The sequence below is a fragment of the Xenopus tropicalis genome, chromosome 1, assembly GCF_000004195.4.
Source record: "Xenopus tropicalis strain Nigerian chromosome 1, UCB_Xtro_10.0, whole genome shotgun sequence".
NCBI classification, from domain to species: Eukaryota; Metazoa; Chordata; class Amphibia; order Anura; family Pipidae; genus Xenopus; species Xenopus tropicalis.
Genome location: NC_030677.2, coordinates 176434064 through 176453483, shown reverse-complemented (window position 1 = coordinate 176453483; position 19420 = coordinate 176434064). Strand labels below are relative to the sequence as shown.

At 36.8% G+C, this 19420-nt stretch overlaps 1 protein-coding gene across 1 annotated transcript in view; it reads left to right on the top strand.

Annotated features, from left to right (window-relative positions):
* LOC100497254 overlaps positions 1 to 19420 on the top strand; it is a 47694-nt gene that overhangs the window by 9404 nt on the left and 18870 nt on the right. Inside the window, exons 3-8 of the mRNA XM_012968072.3 lie at positions 2644 to 2796; positions 3633 to 3682; positions 4053 to 4152; positions 4996 to 5084; positions 6165 to 6279; positions 18256 to 18378. Of these exons, the coding sequence (XP_012823526.1) occupies positions 2644 to 2796; positions 3633 to 3682; positions 4053 to 4152; positions 4996 to 5084; positions 6165 to 6279; positions 18256 to 18378 (630 nt within the window). The remainder of the gene's footprint in view (positions 1 to 2643; positions 2797 to 3632; positions 3683 to 4052; positions 4153 to 4995; positions 5085 to 6164; positions 6280 to 18255; positions 18379 to 19420) is intronic.

Genomic DNA, 19420 nt, shown 5'->3' with positions numbered 1-19420 from the left:
ATAAAATATGAAGACAATTAAAAAGTTGCTTAGAACAGACCCATCTATAACATACAAAATGTAAACGTAAGGGTAAATGTTTAAGAAATGCTGGATTCTTTTTGACTGTCTATTTTCATTTGTTATAAAAAATATTTTTTACCTATTATATATATATATATATATATATATTTATATAGATATAATCAAGTGGTGAAATTTATAGAGCAGCATTAGTAAATGCGGAAATACTGACATATATAAAGTAACATGTGATATTGCAGTTGCCACAGATTGTGTAGAGTGTATACTTTAAAGGAGAAGTAAACCGTAAAAAATAAATATGACTAGAAATGCCGTATTTTATATACGTTCTGAACTCACTGCACCAGCCTTAAGGTAGATCAGCTCTATAGCAGTAATGATTCCTTCAAAGCTGTGTATAGGAGCTCCTCATCTTGGAAAGTGTCTTCAACACTCACATGCCCACTGTGCTCTGGGCAGCTGTTGAGAAGCTAAGCTTAGGGGTTGTAGCAAATCATAAAGCAGAAAATGAGGTCCATCTGTCATAAAAACTAATGTTACAGGGCTTATTATTAATTGTAATTATCTGATGCTAATTACACTTATTTTTGTGCTGCCAGGTAAGGAGTATGTGACTTAAATACTACTAAATCAGCCTTGTAATGTGCCTTCTAATTTCTATATATACAGTATATTGTGCATTGGCCCCTAAGCTCAGTAAGTGACAGCAGCACAGAGCATGTGCAGTGAATCAGCAGAAAAAAAGATGGGGAGCTACTGGGGGCATCTTTGGGGCACAGATCTTCCCTGCTAAAGGGCTATGGTTGCCTTTGGTGCTGAAGCCCAAAATATATTTTACAGTGTTAACTTATTTTTTGTTGAGCTTTGGTTTTTTTTTAAAACAAACCTTACATACATAAAATAATATGCAGCTGTTTGAAGTTCTAATAAAAAGCAACTTTGACGTGCACTTAGTGCAAAATGTGTCTGATGAGTGTGCATCAAAGCTGATTTTTGGTTGTTGACATCGTCCCTATGCTGCGGGTTCAGGAAGCTGCACCTGGACCAGCGAATAGGAGCGGTGAGTGACCTGCTGATTTATTAACTATGGAGATTAATCCAAGTTTGCCTGTTCAGTAGATTGTGAGAGGGGTTTAAGTGGAAGGTTTGAGGCATTGGCACCCAAACCTAATTGAAAATTTGGTGAGCATGAGGCCTTATTTGAAGTGCCTTTGCAAACTGATCAACTGTACTGGGATAAATACTTTGAATAGGTTGTAACTTTTAATCTTTTAAAAACAGAAGTAGATTTATGTTTTAAGCCTCCAAATTTCTCTACATGCAACTCAGTCAATTTTATTTTTGCTAGATTGCACAAGGCATTATTTATTCTAATGATCCTCCTATGGTTCCTTGTAAAATAATTAGGAGGTTTACAGGTTGCCTTTTGAAACCATTTGCAATTTATTTGCTGTACAGACTCCTCAGAAAACATTTAGGGCTCTAGCACACGGGGAGATTAGTCGCCCGCGACAAATCTCCCTTGTCACGGGCGACTAATCTCCCCGAACTACCATCCCACTGGCGAAAATGTAAGTCGCCGGTGGGATGGCATACGCTGCGCAGACGATTTCGGCGAAGTTGCCTCGCGAGGCATTTTCGGCGAAGTTGCCTCGCGAGGCATTTTCGGCGATTCGCCGAAATTGCCTGCGCAGCGTGTGCCATCCCCCCGGGCCTTTACATTTTCGCCGGTGGGATGGCAATCCGGGGAGATTAGTCGCCCATAACAAATCTCCCCGTGTGCCAGAGCCCTTAACTGTTTTTAAAACTGAATCTGAATTTTACTTAATTTTGCTTATCTTAAAAAAGCAGCACTATCTTGAAAATCATTTGGTCAAATACCAAACTGAATACTGGATCTCAGGTATTTTTAGTCCCTGGGGAATAAAGCAGATTAAAGAAAGTACTTTGCTAGAACAAGCTCCTCTAATAGAACATTTAGAAAGAAAATAGATCTTAAGAACTGCAGCAAAAGAACTGCATCTCAAATATGAGCTATAGGGGACTCTAGAGCAGATATATAACTTGGCTAAGTAGCATGTGGACTTGTTCTTGCCATGTAATATTATTCTTGCCAGGTAATATTATTAACATACCCTTCACAGTATTAATCTTGTTAAGACAAAGCAAGACTTGTTAAGCAAGTCTTACAAATCCGAACAAAAAAAAAGTAATACCTTTATATTTAAAGGTTAAAAGGAGAAATGTATGGCCTGTTCATATTAATCTAAAGTTGACCAAAATCTTTATCATATTTTATTGCATGAATCATTGTGCAAATGCCAAAATGTGTTAGGCCGCAGTAGGTTCAATATGGGTGACTGGTGGGAGGCAAGTAGGCGGCAGAAGGCACAGCCGCTGCTGAGTCCTGTCCTTACTACCTGCCTTAAGGAAGGCTCTCTGCACAAAGCACCATATTTTTAATCTGGTGCTCCATGGAGTGCTACAACCCTGGGGGCAATGAATGAATGAGCACTAAGGGGCACACTCTTGCTCTTACTGTTGAAGTGTATATGATGGACTCGTCATGATGGGAAAACAACACATTTTCAGCAAAATATTTTGTTTGTGTTTTGCAAGGCTCGAAAGAATGTACACAGATCCTTTGGAGACAGGCATCTTTCATTTGACCCAGCAATTCAAGCCAACACTCTGCAAAAAGAAGATGCTTTAAATGATTTCCCATCTCAAGCGTCATACAAGAGAACTGCAGGAAATGAGCAAAAGCTTGAGGTACACTTCAGCACTGCTGAAATGTAAAAGCTGCTTTTTGGTTTGTTTAATGCCTTTATTGGTTACTTGCCCATTTGGTAGTTGCCACTTTTTAACACCATTTAGTTCTCTCTCTCACTAATGAATTATTTTGGGACTTGTGTGCACATTTCCAGTATAACTGAGGGATGTATTTAATTGAATGAGATGGGAAGGTAAAAACTAAGTATGCTTTATCAGAAAGGTCTATGTAAATACAGCCATAAGCACTTACAGAAACGCTGCACTGACTTCTCTTTCAAAAGAAACAGGATTTCTTGTCTCTTTGTTTCCCTGTGCCAGAAACACGCAGATCTCTCCTCTCTCCCCTCTCCTGCTCCCCCCTCCCTCAAGAATGCTAAGCACTCCCTCCCCCACTTAGGAATGTGTGATCTGAGCCAATCAGCAGGAAACTTCCTCATAGTCTTACAAACTGAGCATGTACACCGGTCTTGGTCTTGGTGCAGGAGCAAGACATTATGGGAATTTTCTTTACAGAGCTCAGCATTTTTTTTTCCCATGAGGCTTCTGATCATCTGCACAGGAGAAATATGGGGAGACTTAAGGGCACTATTGAGACAACTGAAGGTATACCTGCAGCTTGAGATTAATTCTTAATTTCCTTCTCCTTTAAAACATGTACCTGATTAGATGACTATTTAAAGTATACTTTACTGTATACTGTACAGTGGTTCTCGAAAGTTTGTAAACCTTCAAAAAGTTATTATGAATGTAACCTAAAACATCATTTGATTATATATATATATATACATAATTTTTAAAACATTTTGACCATAGCATTGTTTTTTCCTTTAAAGCAACTTCAAAAAGAAAATGTCAAACTGAAGCAAGAACTTGAAGACTTAAGGTACTACAAATGTATTAAGTGTATGTGCATATAACTCTCAAGACAATAATCTTTAATTTTTTTTTTAAATATACCATTAAAAAAATGAAAAGTTAATTGATGGGAAACAACCCGCAGCACACTTTGCTTGAAAGTATTCTCTTTGGAGAATTTCCTTGCGTAGGTAAATATGTAATGGGTTCAATCTGTATAGATGCATTAGCCAGGTTTGTGCAATCATCTAATGGCACACTATAGAAAGGTATATTTTTATCAAAATGGTTTATTTAGATGAAGCAGTGTTTTACATATAGGCTGTTTTATGCAATATATTTTCATAGAGACCTAAAATGTCACTAATGCAAAACAAATCTTTGCAACATTCTTTAAGACACCAACATAACCAGCTGCTAGAGGAGAGTAAGTACGAATGTTTCGATGAACGACGTGTCAATCTTTTGAAAGCTCAGGTGATACAGTTGGAAAGGCAGGTAATCTATTTTTGTTTACTACCACCCCCCTCATAACTTATTCTTGCCTATTCAAAGTTGCCACTTATCATGATAATCCATTCACCCGTCTATTATTTATCCTGATCAAAGTGCAGACCACTTTTGTGTGTGTGTGTTGTTAATTATACAAGAAGAAAGAAGTCGTGCTCTCCTTATGGTGTGAACAGTGGTTATATTTTTATTTCACCATTGGGCACAATGGTGAGATAAAAATATAATCACTATTCACGGAATAAGGAGTACTCGTCCTCTTTCTTTTTGTATGAATACATACATATATATATATATATATATATATATATATACACACACAGTTACCATAAAGGTCAGATATTTAAATATAAGTGCATTCTAACTGCAGTTCCCCCTTAATAACACAAACTTAAATAAACTTAGTTTTTTACATTAAAAGTGTATTTTTCACTACCCCTTGGTGTATATCCCTCTTTTAATATATTTTTGCTTCATAATTACAGTCCTGACTATAGATTTCAGACATGTTGTCCCTAAAGTAACAAGTAGCTCCATAAGTGCAACAGTGCTTGAAGGGTATTGCCACACATGTATGGGGACATTTCAAGCTTTTTGTCTTCCATCCATTGAACTACTAATCACCCAGACAACATAGTGCTCTAAATAACTTTACATGCTGTATCCTTACTCAGCAATAATATGGCTTTAATTTCTCCCATTATTTGTTGGTTTCTAAAATTGTAGGTTGACTTTAGGTTATACTGTTTGAATTTTGCAACAATAATTAATTGGTTATAATAATATAATGGTTATGAAAAATATGATTTTTTTATTGCAATCTGTGATAAGGTGATGTTGCTGACTGAAGGACTGAATTCTAGAGCTTCTCTGTTGCTTGAAGTAGATAATTCTCTACAGCCAATTCTGGAAAAGTTACGGTAAGTTAAAGGGATACTGTCATGATTTTTATGGTACATTTTTTATTTCTAAATTACACTGATTACATAGCAAATAATTCACTCTACCATTTAACATTTTGTTGTTAAACCAACAAATGTATTTTTCAGCTCTAATATTGGTGTGTAGGCATCATGTCAGGGAGCTGCTATCTTGCTACCTTCCCATTGTTCTGCTGATCTGCTGCTGGGGGGGAAGGGAGGGGGAGAGATATCACTACAACTTGCAACGCAGCAGTAAAGAGACACTGACGTTTATCAAAACCACATGGTTTTGGCACCCTGGGATATGAAGAATATGGCTAGCCCCATGTGAAATTTTTAAATTAAATATAAAAAAAAGTCTGTTCAATGCAGAATTCTGCTGGAGAAGCTCTATTAAATTATGTGTTTTGAAAAAACATGTTTTCCCCTGACAGTATTCCAATAAAATTACCTCCCATCTTATCTGACCCTCCAACCTTTTGTTTCGCTTGGTAAGCATTGATTGGCATTCTTTGTATGTATTAAATATTGCCAATCCTGGGGCGAGTGGAACAACATTAAGTAAGGTACCTATGACTAGATCTTTAATCTTCTTCCAAAAGGCTATCATTTTGGGACAGTCTCAAGAAGCAATGGCAAATCCTTTTGTACACTTTTGTGCACTTTGTACAATTTGCTGCTGGGCAAAGTATGTAGTATGTAGCCACTTTTGATAATGCAGTTATATCTTGAATTGCTTATAACTAAATAAACGAGTATTCAATTGTTGTATTACCACGTTATTATAAATATAGTATGATAAAATGTTGTGGGATGTAGTCAGGTATTCTACTTAAAAAAGTAGTAGCCTGCTAAGGAAACTTGTCAGATATCACAGCTGCATTACAAGATCTTTCCTTTGTTTGCTTCTTATAGCTTAATGTTTTTCATCTGAAACTACTCTGTGGACTCTGAGTACCCAAATGTTCACTGGCTCAATTTTCTTATCTAGGTCACCCATGGTAACACCAGCATTATGTACTTTATTAAGAATCTCTTCATAGATTTGTAATTTTGCCAAACATTTTTTTTGCTTAGATGTTTGCTCGCCAGTGAAAATCATTCAGCAGATGTACCAGTCAGTCGAGCTGAATTAATAAGAATGATTGAAATATGCAAAGCCACGAGTGACAAACTACACCAGAATCATCAGGTAATTGTGTTTTTTTTATAAATTATCTAGATAATTAAGTTCAGTGTGCTCCAAATTAATAGAGTTGACCTTGGTATGATGTAGTAAGTGAAAGATGGTCATACATGCACTGATAAGATTAAAGAAACAGTAACACCAAAAAATGAAAGTGTATAAAATTAATAACAATATAATGTACTGTTGCCCTGCACTGGTACAACTGGTGTGTTTGCCTCAGAAAGACTCAGAAAGACTACTATAGTTTATATAAGTAAGCTGCTGTGTAGCCAGGGGGGCAGCCATTCAAAGGAGAAAAGGCACAGGTTACTTAGCAGATAACAGATAAACCCCCATTATATGGGGCTTATCTACTAGTTATCTGCTATGTAACCTGTGCTTTTTCTCCTTTTTTCCAGCTTGAATGGCTGCCCCCATGGCTACACAGCTTATTTATATAGTAGCTTTTCTGTAGCAGAAACACCATTTTTTTTTGCTGAGCAACAGCTCATTATATTTTAATTACTTTAAAACACTTTAATTTTTTGATGTTACTGATCCTTTAACCAGTATTTCTGACTTCAGCCTGACCATTGGTGCGACAGTAGCCCAGTTAGAAAGTAGCATTGAGGGACATTCTGTGATCCCTTCAGCTTGCAGTTGATTAGTTTTGCTGATGCCTGTTACTGGTGTGTTGATAGCCCAGACCATGGAAATCCTTTCTGATAGCCTGAATGCGCAAAACAATGCTACTTTGACATAAATGCAGATGGCCAAACCAGACAATCTAAAATAATATTCAGACTTTTAATCCACAACTGGCTCGGACTAATAACACAAATTATACCCTTTTTTGGCTTTAGACAATTTACAACTGCTCTAGTGTGTAACTTTGTTCTGCAACTCAGATTGTAATTGTAATTTGTAAGTATGTTATATGGTTGCTAGGATCCTATCTTGACAGTGCTTATGATTGGTCAGTAGGAGTTCACATTAAATTAGCTTATATTATGATGTTGATTTCTCTGTACCTTTCCTGCATAAAACTGAAACTATCATCTGGCTGCTATTGTACCAGTAACTGTAGCAACCAGACAGTGGCATGAGTGACAGAGTGGACAAGGAATAGAATAGAATAAAAGTATAAGTAACAGAAAAAAGGCATAGTTTTTTATATTGAATTTTTGTGAATTTGAAAGATATTTATGTGTACAGAAGGTATTCTTTCTCTTTTCTAGTATTTTAACCTTGCAAAAAAGCTATTCGGTTGTACATTTTGAACATTCTTTTGATCCTGATAGTTTAGATTCAGTATGAGTAATACAACATGTAACTCAAGTTATATAGATTTTTTTTTAAAAAAATAAGACAATATATGTCAGCATATTATTCCACAGCACTGTAGCATTTCTTTATTAATGTTTTTAAGGTTTCTTTCTGGCCTCTCTTTTTACAAATATTGTGGCATTTAAGTTTTTTTAATTCAACACTGATTGTTTAATCTCTGACTAAGACTTCTGTTTTCTTCTTTTGTGTAATGTTATGTGTTCTAGATTATTTACTAGAGTTTGTTTAAAACAAAAGTTTCAGGTAAAAATCCCTGCACTTTACGCAATAAACACTAGATGGCTCTCTTTAGCTGCAGTGAAGTGCTTCATTACAAATAATAAAGGAAGGGAAACAGAGCAAGAGTTATTAAAATAAATCATTATAGAGCATGTTTAACTATTTTGAGTGGAAATAAATTGAATAAAAGTATAAAGAATAAGACTAGAAGCAGAAATTCATAAAGGCTTTAAAGCTAGAAGTAAATATACAGAATCAAACCAGAATGGACAGAGAAGATGGAAGAAAAATAAAGACAAAGACACAGGAGGTAATGGATGAAGACAGGAAAATGAAGAATGGGCTAGTGACAGCTAGATAGAAGATGGCTGGGTTAAAGAGAGACACAAGGGAAGGACTGAGGAAAGAAGAATAAAAATAAATATGCACACATCTAGAGGTCACATTCAGGAAATCTAACAGACATAAAACATACCCAGACACTTATTTGCAGGCACACAGGTATTCCATTCAGCATAAAAATAATGTATACTTTTTTTTATACAAGGTGGAATTATTTTACTTTTAGGGACTTATTTGCGTAAGCTGGTATATTATGAGGCATAATACCATGAGTATTAAGGTAGCCATGTAGTTTGACTGATATTGACCTTACTGCTTGGGTTTCAATACGGTGGAGCATTAGCCAGTTTAAAACCACCATTACTGTTTGTTTCATTTTTCTTTTTTCTTAGAAAAGTCTGATAAATATTGTCATTGAAGGACACCTGCAGTTGGGAAAAGGTGAAGTTAGTCACACATGGACTAGTAGCAGCATACCAAGTGTCTTGTACAATACTTGAATGGATGTTGTCGTGATTAGGCCACGCTAGTGTATGACCAAACTACAATAATTGTAGCCAATTGGTTGGATCACAATGCAGAAATGTATAGTGTAATGTTTAGCCAATGGCCAAGAAGCTGAACTGAGGCATCGGTTATTCTGTTTCTCTATTTTGACTGGTTATGTGGTTGCACCAAATTTTGAACCATCATGGATCATACATTTTGTTCAAAATATTTGAACTGTGTGTGAGCTTGTTGTTTGAGTGGCTGCTTTTATTTTTCCACTTAACCTGGAATCTTGTTTTTGTTGATAATCAGATTACTGCATCTGTTGCCTTTCTGTATTAGATGACCCTTACTTTGTGGCTAGGATTCTAGATAAATTATTATCAAGTTATCTTTTATAGTATATATAATTACTTAGTCTGATTTAAAGGAGAAGGAAAGGTTGCCAAAATGTTAGCCACCCCCAAGTGACTTAAATCGCTTACCTTGTACCCCGGGCTGGTGCCCCTGTTAGAAGAAAACCACACCAGCCCGGGGTACAAGGTAAGCTATTTAAGTCACTTGGGGGTGCCTAACATTTTGGCACCCCCAAGTGACTTAGGCTTTCCTTCTCCTTTAACAAATACATATACTTTTTTTGGCCAGTTGTAGTTAATTGAGCTTGAACACCATAGTGATGCTTATTACAGAAACATTGGCTTTTGTTCTCCTTCTCTTTCACATTTTTTTCTTTATGCTTTTCGATGTTATTGGTTTCTTTAAAGCTGGATTGTCCTTGAAAATCCAAAATAATGTGGATAGGTGCCAGGTAAAAGCCTGAAACTACCTTTGGCAGGGAAAAGGTTGAACAGAAGAAGCTGTAGATTAGGTTACTTATTCCACTCGCCAAGTCAGACAAGTGGAGAAGGTGATTCTGCTTTTTGAAAAAATGAATACCTAATATGCATTACTTGAATGAAAATACAGATGCATACTGTCCTCATGCATGTTGTTAATTTGCATTATAATGTATAATGGTAATACTTTTTTATTTACAGTACTAGGGTTGATTCCAGTCTGGCCTCTATCTGCATGGAGTTTATATGTTCTCACTGTGCTTGTGTGAGCTTGCTCCCAGTACTCTGGCTTCCTTCCAAACTATAAAAACATACAGGGGGTTATTTGTAAACACTGGGCAAATTTGTACCTGGACAGTTACCCATGGCAACCAGTAGAAGTCTGCTATCATTGTTTTACCTGCAGCTGCCTGAAAAATGTAATTACTGATTGGTTGCTATAGGTTACTGCACAGGTGCAAATTTGCCCACTGTTTATAACTGAGCCCCCCAGGAAGGTTGATTGGCTCCTGATAAAATTATACCCCTATAGAATAAAATATATAATAAATTAAATCAAATAAATTAAAACAACCACATAAAATGTAAACTAAAGCCTTGTACTGGTCTACATTATACTATGAGTTAATTTCACAGGGAAATCTAGGTTGAAGTGACTATGTGCATGGATCAGTTTTTCTGGGACAGATTCAGTTTAGTTAAGAAAAAGGTTTATAACGTAAAAGTAAAAACGGTTGGACAAGATTCAATTTGAGATTCAATTCAGAAAAAAATTATCGAACTGTTGTAATTTTAACAACTTTTATCTAGAGATATTTTCGTGTCATACTGGATACATGGCCTAATTAATATTAACATCTATTATGTCTTCATATTTATATTTCTTTTGTATTTGAGTAGTGGGCATAGTAAGTAGCACAGGTATGGGATCTGTTATCCAGAATGCTCAGGTCCTGGGGTTTTCCGGATAAGGGATCTTAAGTCTACCTAAGAATAATTTAAACATTAAGTAAACCCAATCCGATTGTTTTGCTAATGATAAGGATTAATTATATCTAAGTTGGGATCAAGTACAAGGTACTGTTTTATTATCTAATGGTACCACACAAGGTTATCACAGTAATAGCCAAGTTGTACGATCTTACCCCTGGTAAAGGTGGGCCCAGGTGCTCATGCCCCGGACCTTCAGCTTAGGGAGCCATTTAGGAATTCACAAAAAGAAAAGCAGGCAGGCACTCTGGTTTCCACAGGATGTCAAAAAAGCAGCTTGTAGTGAATAAAAAGTTTACAATTTATTTAATCCATTCATAAAACAAAAGAAGCCTTACGCATTTTGTACCTAAAGGGTACTTAATCATAGGCATCACTACTGTTTTATTATGACAAAGAAGTCTGTGGGAGAAGGGCTTCCTGTAATTCTGAGCTTTTTTGCATAACGTGTTTACGTATAAAGGATCCCATATTTGTACATTTAATTTATAAATGTCACAATTTATAGTCACAGTGTTTGTATCTTATGCTTGTAGATGATTTAAATGAGAGTAATTTAGAATCTTGCCTATGCGATATGAGGGCTGCTAAACCTTGCATCTGGCTAGCCTCCCCCCACTTACCCGACCAGAGTGACTAATGGCTGAGCTGCATGGAGGGGGAGAAACTGCTAGACATTGGTGCATGAGGCAGGCCTGGGCATATATATAAGACACGCATGCGCAAATGGGAAGGATAGAGAATGGGACGCTTGCCGAGAGGTTGACGTGACATGTTGCTACTAGCCTGCCGGGCCTGGTCACACAGTCCAACCAGCCAGCCAGCCAATGAAGATAGTCATCACTTCAGGAGTAGACTAGAATCTACAATTTACTTTTTAATAACTTTTGGCGGCAGCTGCTGGCACAATTGCTTATTTTGTTCTCATTTGATAATTGTTCAAAAATTATCCACTGCACCCTCCACGCCGGCTCAGCTCCTCCAATTCATTGTGTTTAAAGTTGGGCTTTCGTGAATGTGGCTATGTTGGAAAGCAAGTAAGTATTCACACCATTTTGACCCACCCAGCTGTTACTCCGGCGCCCCCTGGGGGGTCAGCCTGTGTTAGAAAATAACATTTACAGCAAATCCAGTTATCATTATGAACTCATTTTACTCTTGATTTGAGTTGATTTGCTTTAAACCATCATATGATAAGTCTCAGACTACAAAACCTAAACAGGCCAAGATAATTGGTGATTAGATAGCACCAAGCTCTAAGACTAATGGTGGCTATACATAGGCTGATAAAAGCTGCAGATGGTCTGGGTTGACAGCTTATTGGACCGTATATGGGGCTCCCAGACAGGCCTGCTCAACCTATATCTTGATGAAAATTGGCCATGTTTAAAAATCCTGTTGAGGCGAGGAGTGCATGAGCTTATTGACTTGTTCCTCACCCAGACCTTGCCAAACGGGTAAATCTTATAGTATATGGGCAGCTTAAAGCTACAAAACCAAAACAAGATAATTAGTGATTAGATATCACCAAGCTCAGACCATTTTTCTGATTGCAATACTGAGAGAAACATGTTTTTTCCGTAACCTTGACAAGCAGTGAAAGAATGAATGTGCTAAGACTTGCAGGGAACACGCAGCAGAGAAATATGAATATGAATGAAATTCGCTTCACAAAGCATGGTAAATATTAGGGCCTGTACCAGCCAGTAATTGTGCTGAAGTTCCAGCACTTATGGCAGATTGTTAGGCTTAGCAAACTGCAAGCTTTCTTTGGATCTTTGTGGATGTCCATGACAACTGAATAAAAATGTGGAATTTTAAAGAAATAGCATTTTAGATCATGTCATATGCTAGGAATATGATAAAAGTAAAGAAAAAAAATATATAAGCAATTATACAACAAAAGGAATAAGAATTTGGCCCTTAAATTCAAATGTATTATTATGATAATGAACTGTTGTGGGGTAGTCAAAGAAAAGTGTTTATGGAAATGCAGAATAATTCATACAGTGCTGGCGAAGCTACGGGAATAATGAATTACTGAATGCTTATTCCCAAGTACATTTTTATCTCAGCAGCCCTTTAGAATTCTGCTTACTTCACAGAGGGAAGTATTGGCAGTGGTTCATTGCTAGTTTTGCCCTCCAGTTACACAGCATGCCATTTGTTGGCAGAGTAATGCCTGCTTTAAATTTTTCTTAACAATGCTACCAATAATTGAAGTGATACAATGGCAAATTGTTTGGGCCATTTTTCTATATTTCCAATTGTTGCAGTCATTTTTGCATAACTTCTACCCTGCCTGATTGCCTTGTTGAAAATATGTTGACAAACACTTGTAATTCTTTGTATAGCCAAGAATATAATTAACTTACAGGGTTATAAATAATTTGTTAGCAAAAGCAATGAGACAGTTAACTGTATATTTTAGGGATATTTATTGGTTTTTAATCCATCCTGAGCTGGTCTCTTCCCAGTATATTTTTGTGAGCTTGATGGTCCTTTTGGCCATCTTGCAAGCGGAACAGTCTTTCATGAAGACTCCATGTTGATTAATACAAGAGAGAGAAACTGAAGCAAGGCTGTTGGACAGTGTTGGAAGTCTTCATTTTGTTTTAAATCACCTGTTTGCTTGTGAACAGGTGATTTAAACAGAAAAGTAGAAGCAAAGTAAAACATTGTGCAGTGTGTAAAAGTCTTGTGAGGCAAGGGGCAAAACAGAATGAGAGAGTCCTATTATGCACACAAAGATAAGAGAAAAGGAGAGGCCAGAAACCGAAACAGAATACATGCATGTTCAAATATTTAAAAAAAGTCCAAAGACACGTGCAGAAAATGGGAACTTCTGCTATGCACTACATTTTAAACCATTACATAGTTACATAGGGTTGAAAAAAGACCAGAGTCCATCAAGTTCAACCCATCCAAGTAAACCCAGCACACACAAACCTATACTTACCAATCTATACACTCACATACATAAACTATATATATACAACCACTAATACTAACTGTAGATATTAGTATCACAATAGTCTTGGATATTCTGCTTGTTCAAGAACTCATCCAGGCCCCTCTTCAAGGCATTAACAGAATCTGCCTTTACAACATCACTAGGAGGGGCATTCCCCAACCTCACTGCCCTCATTGTGAAAAAATCTTTCATCCCCTTTACCAGTTTAGTTGCAGTCTCTGCACTCTCTCCATCTCATTAATATCCTTCTTAAGGACTGGAGCCCAAAGCCACACTGCATACTCTAGGTGAGGCCTTACCAGAGACCTATAAAGAGTGGGGATGCACCAAATCCAGGATTCAGCCTTTTTTGGCAGGGTTCTGATTCGGCCGAATCCACTGTCCTGGTGGAACTGAATCCTTAAGAAATTCTGTGCATTAAGCTATGAAAATATACCTTCCCCTTTAAACAAAACAGTGCAGGACCTCTTCTTGTTGTCTATACAAAGACACATGCAGAGACAATCTTGTCCACAATGTTTATTCAGTGAACACACAGTGTAATCTCTGGCTGGATTAACCTACCTAATCCTTGTGGTGTGAAGTGGTTACATTTTTTTAACCGCATAAAGGGAACAATAGGCGGGCTAACAGACTTTGCTAATGTAGAAAGTGCTTGCCAAGCATGTCTATGTGCCTGCTGAACATCAAGTACATTGCCTACTCAGCTACATCTGAGGCATAAAATTGAGTAAATAGCAGGGTCTTGCAGGTTTGTCAGAATAACATAATTCACATTGATATTTTTGTATGAATAATAGAATGTTACATTTGATTAACAGTAAAAATCACAAGTCTCAGAGGGAGTGTAGAAATTAATCAAAAGGTGAATTTATATGCTTGAGTTATAAAGATATAATTCAACATAAAAGTAAGTGCCCTAAATGGTATTGCACATGTGGTCTTCTATTGATGCCCTCTTATTTTAAGTTAAAGTGTCTAGTTTCAGGAGCATATGTAGGACAGGTATGGGACGTGTTATCTAGAATCCTTGGGACCTGGAGTTCTCCGGATAATTTAGATCTCCATACTTAATATCTGCTAATAATTTAAACAGTGATTAAATCCAATAGGATTGTTTTGCTTCCTATATAGGTTAATTATATCTTAGTTTGAATCAAGTGCAAGGTACTATTTGATTATTAATGAGATCATTTTAAAAAATGGTAATTATTCAAATAAAATGAACTCTGCGGGAAAGAGCCTTCCAGTAATTCACAGCTTTCTGGATAACAGATACCTGTATGAGCAACAGAATCAGTCATAACAATTTGCAAAGCATAGCTCAAATTGCAATATGATTGTGTTTGGTGCACAAAAGAGAGAACTTTCATAAACCATTTCAAGCCCAATGCATCCCTTCTTCATACCTCACAACATTTTAAAAAATTCAAAGAGGGACAAAAAATGTTTTTAACCATGACCATTTTGTGACCACACCCCCTAAATACCACTCTCATTGTACAAAATGTGGCAGGTTATGTAAAGTTTGAACATATTTCTGGAGGTTTAGGGGTCTTGTGTATGGGTTATTACAGGTTTGCTAATGAAGGTGAAATTGCCCTTTAAGATTCAAGTCTCATTTCCCCCAAGAGACCTGTTTACATTATTATATTTCTTTAATAAATATAAAAAAGCAAAATATTGCACAAGTTAAAAACCTCTCTGGGCACTCAGAATAAAAGCCCTGCTAGTCTGCAACTGCAGTGAAAGGAAAGGCACTTGGCATCCGCCACGAGTATCTAGTAGAGCTGTAGGCAGTTCGGCACAGCTCTTCCCACTTGTTGCTACTTATTTACATACCTCTAATCCACAGAATTTTATGGGGGGAGTCGATGTATATTTCTGCTGTGGGTTAGAGGAGTGGGAACCCTCAGCACCCAAGGCAGTTTTTTTTTACATTAAAGGGAGCTCCATGTAAACCTAATTTCACGCAACTTTGCAGTATATATCATTTAAAAAATATGCAGACTGTTCATGAGTTTTATGTAATAAAATGGCTTGGAACAGTTTCCTAAGTCTGTTCCCCTGTTCTGCTGATCTGGCTGGCTACTTTGAGACTAAAAAAAAATGTAACAGTAGTCAATAGTCATCAGCCTGTATCCTCCAAATCCCACAATTGCCTACACATGTGATGTCACAATGCAATGCATTGTGGGTTATGTAGGTTCTGCATCCTGTCTGTAAGCTGTGGAGAAGTTGTTACAATTTATAACATCAATGTTTTAGTCCCTCCTCCCCTGGCAGGATTTCAAATAATGCAGAAAGAGGAGATCTGTTTTGCAGCTGGATCTCAGCATATAAAATAGTATTTATTCATACTTTTTGAAGGAACAGATTACAGAGATAGTAATATTAAGAGTTTCTTTGTTGTGTGGGGCCTTTTTTAATGTAATATTTGGGTTTTTTTTGGGGGGGGGATGTTACTTATTTTCAATACTTGCATTAAAACTCATTGTTATAAAATGTACTTTCCAGGAAGCACACTAAAGCAAACACAGATGTTAATGTTTTATAAAGAAAAGAACATCAACTATTCTTCTTTTATTATAAATACTTTGTTTTCTCTCCCTCAGTAATGATGGGTTGTTAGAAGTTTACAAGTGGCTTCAGATCTCCTACCTTGCAAAGGATTTAAGCTGCTGCACCTTGCATGGCATTCCCTAGTGGAAAACGCCTGAGCTTTGCCAAACGCACATTCTATCATGAAAGGCTGAATAAAGCACTCTGGATTTAATGATGATCCTGCTCTGGTGTTTGGAGACAATATTGAAATGTACCCCATGGAGAAATAAAAGTCAGAGGTGCAGTGCAATTGTGTTGTATCTGGCAACCAGAATTACTTCGTATTTTCAAGCAGATTGTTGCATTTAAGCTCCATTATTTTTTTTATTTTTAGTCTTTCCTTGATTTAACATTCTGTGGCTTTCATATTCTCTTTTCAGATACTGACCACTTTATATATTAGGGATTTAATCTTCAGTGCATACATTATTGATTTGTGTTTTGTTTGGGGCCATATAGTGAAGCACTACTGAATACCTATTGTGTCTCACTAGATACCGAGGAAAACAATGTATTGTCTTGCTATTGATTACCTATTTTATATAGTAAGGTCAGTGCACGCAGATCATTATAGCTGTTGCTATAAGAAAGAATATATTTTACATTTTGTATTGGTTTTGTAATGAACTGTTAGCAATGAATAATGTAATAGATCAATAATTCTAATAGTTAAACTTGACTTTGAAAACTGTTTATGCTCTCTGACACATTTAACCTAACAGCTTTACACATTCAGACCACAAGGAAGGAATTTGCTTAAAGCAAGCATAACAAGAAATAGGATTTTTGCAAAGTAACCATTTCAATGCTGGAAGTTTTGCTATTAATCTAGATTTGCTAGATCTCTAAAGCTAGCTTTGCTTTTCAGTACAAATTGTATTTGCTCTTGTACAACTTGTTACAGAGTTAGTGTTGTGAAACGAGATAGGCTATGACAACCGAAGCATGTTTTTCCTAACAAAATTATTACTCAAATTCAGTTATGCTGCTACATGAATGTCAGGAGGAGGAAAACCACAGAAGAGACCACTGAAAGCACAGAATACATTTTCTTAAAATAGACATAATGCAGCCGGGCAGACTTTCAAATACAGGTATTGGACCTGTTATCCAGAATGCTCTGGACTTGATGTTTTCCAGATAAGGGATCTTTCTGCAATTTGGATCTCCATGCCTTAAACCTACTAAAAATCATTTAAACATTAAATAAACCCAGTAGGATTGTTTTGGCTCCAATAAGGATTAATTATATCTGAGTTGGGATCAAGTACAATGTACTGTTTTATTATTACAGAGAAAAAGGAAATCACTTTTCAAATTTGAATTGTTTGCTTTTAATGGAGTCTATGGGAGGTGGTCTTCCCGTAATTTTGAACTTTATGGATAACAGGTTCCTGAATATCGAATTCTGTACCTGTACAAAAATACCATATAAGTTAAAAGACATTGTATTGCTGTCAGTGCAAGTCAATATCAGGTGATGACTTCCAAACAGGTCCCTAGGTGGGACCAAAACTTTGGATGTGATACAGCTAGAGTGTGCGCGCACACAGAGCAGATCGGTGGTCGGCTTGGAAAATGTTCGCTTTCACGTTTTCCAGGCTGGACGCCGATCCGCTCTGTGTGCGCGCACACTCTGGCTTTTGCCATAGCTTTTAATGCACGTGCACAGAGTGGTGTATGGAAGCGGATCCACTTCTCTCAGACAGGCAGAAAAGTTCAGGGCTGAGAGAAGTGGATATACGCTTTGTTTGCCCTCGCCCTAAAGAATCACAAATACTATGCCAGGAGAGTTCTGATATTAGTTTATTTTGGCGCTTTGGCATACACTTATTACATGCAAAAGCCATATCTGCACTCCAAGCCCCCATTCACCAGAGTCTCTGCATGCCATTCCATCACTAATACTAGGAGAAAAGGCACATGTTACATAGCGGATAACAGATATGCTCTGTTGAAATTTATGGGGCTTTATCTATTATCTGCTAAGTAACCTATTCCTTTTCTCCTTTGAATGGCTGCCCCCATTGCTTTGTTTAAAGTCTTTCTGAGGCAAACACACCAGTTGTACCAGGGCAGGGCAACAGAGGATTATACTATAATTACTTTTTATCCAGTTAAATTTTTTGGTGTTACTGTTCCTTTAAGCTAGTTTATTCTTTCGTATTAAGTTCTTTTTTTTTTTTTTTTCTGTTTTAGGCAACTAGTGTTGATAATCTTGCACTAATGTGGATACTGTCTGAGAAACAAGCAACAAAAAGCACAGTGACCCTCTTGGACCTTTGCTTTGGAAAGCTGGAGAATCTTAATCTACTTTATGTGGTAACTTATATTTGATCTCATGAACACATTGTAGCATTAAGTAAATGATGTTGTGGAACTCTGGCTGCTTTAATTAAGGGTGGGAACGAACATTTAAAAAAAAAAAAGATGGGAAATCAATTAGTCATTTATGGCCTTGTTGCACGTGATGATTTGTTGCTTTAATTTTCCAGGCATAACTGGTAATGAAAGAATGCCTTCAGTTGAGTCAAAGCAGTCTGTACAAAGCATATTTTATTAGTGACTATCTTCTATGCTGACATCTGCAGGCAAATGAATGAAACTTGTCTTGAAAAGTTACAGAGCTCAGTCTCTGTTTGTGACACAAACCACATCTCAAAAGCGTTTCATGATGTTATGTATTTACAGCCATGTGTAGCTTTTTCTTTTAGATGGTGCCAGTGTCCTAACTATGTATTAGCAGACCCTATGATCTCAGCTGGGTCCAGTAATGACTAGGCATGCTTAGAGAGAGCCTAGGAAAGTCAAGTTATACCACTGAATTTTGCCATCATTACTGGAATTAAATTATGAGCAAAATATTCTGTATAAGTATAATAATAATTTATTGTTTACTACCGTATAATGCAGTTCTTTACTTTATGAAGCAATTTCTCTTACATTCCATTTCCAAGTTAAGGAAAGCAAGGATCCTTGCTTCACTGCAAAGCATCTCTATGTACAGTCTATGCTGTTCCACTGTTATCTTTACGAAAAGCGGTCTTGGTAACATTTAATGGACACGTATAGGATAAATGGGAAAATCCTAATATTGTAGGCAGTAATGAATAATATATGGTGCTGGTTTCACTTTGTGCTAAAAATTAATCCTATCTGTAAAAATGGCCCCTTTATTGGAGCTCCCTATAGATCCTCTCAGGTCCCTGTCTGTGTTTTAAATGAGGGGTGGGCGTGTTCTAACGGTCCCTGCCAGAAGCACATCCAGAGAATTCAGCCAGCAGGAGATGGGACAGATGGGCGAGAATAGTGAGGTTTTGGTGGAATTTCTATAAATCAGTCTGAAATACTTTTTAAGCACAAT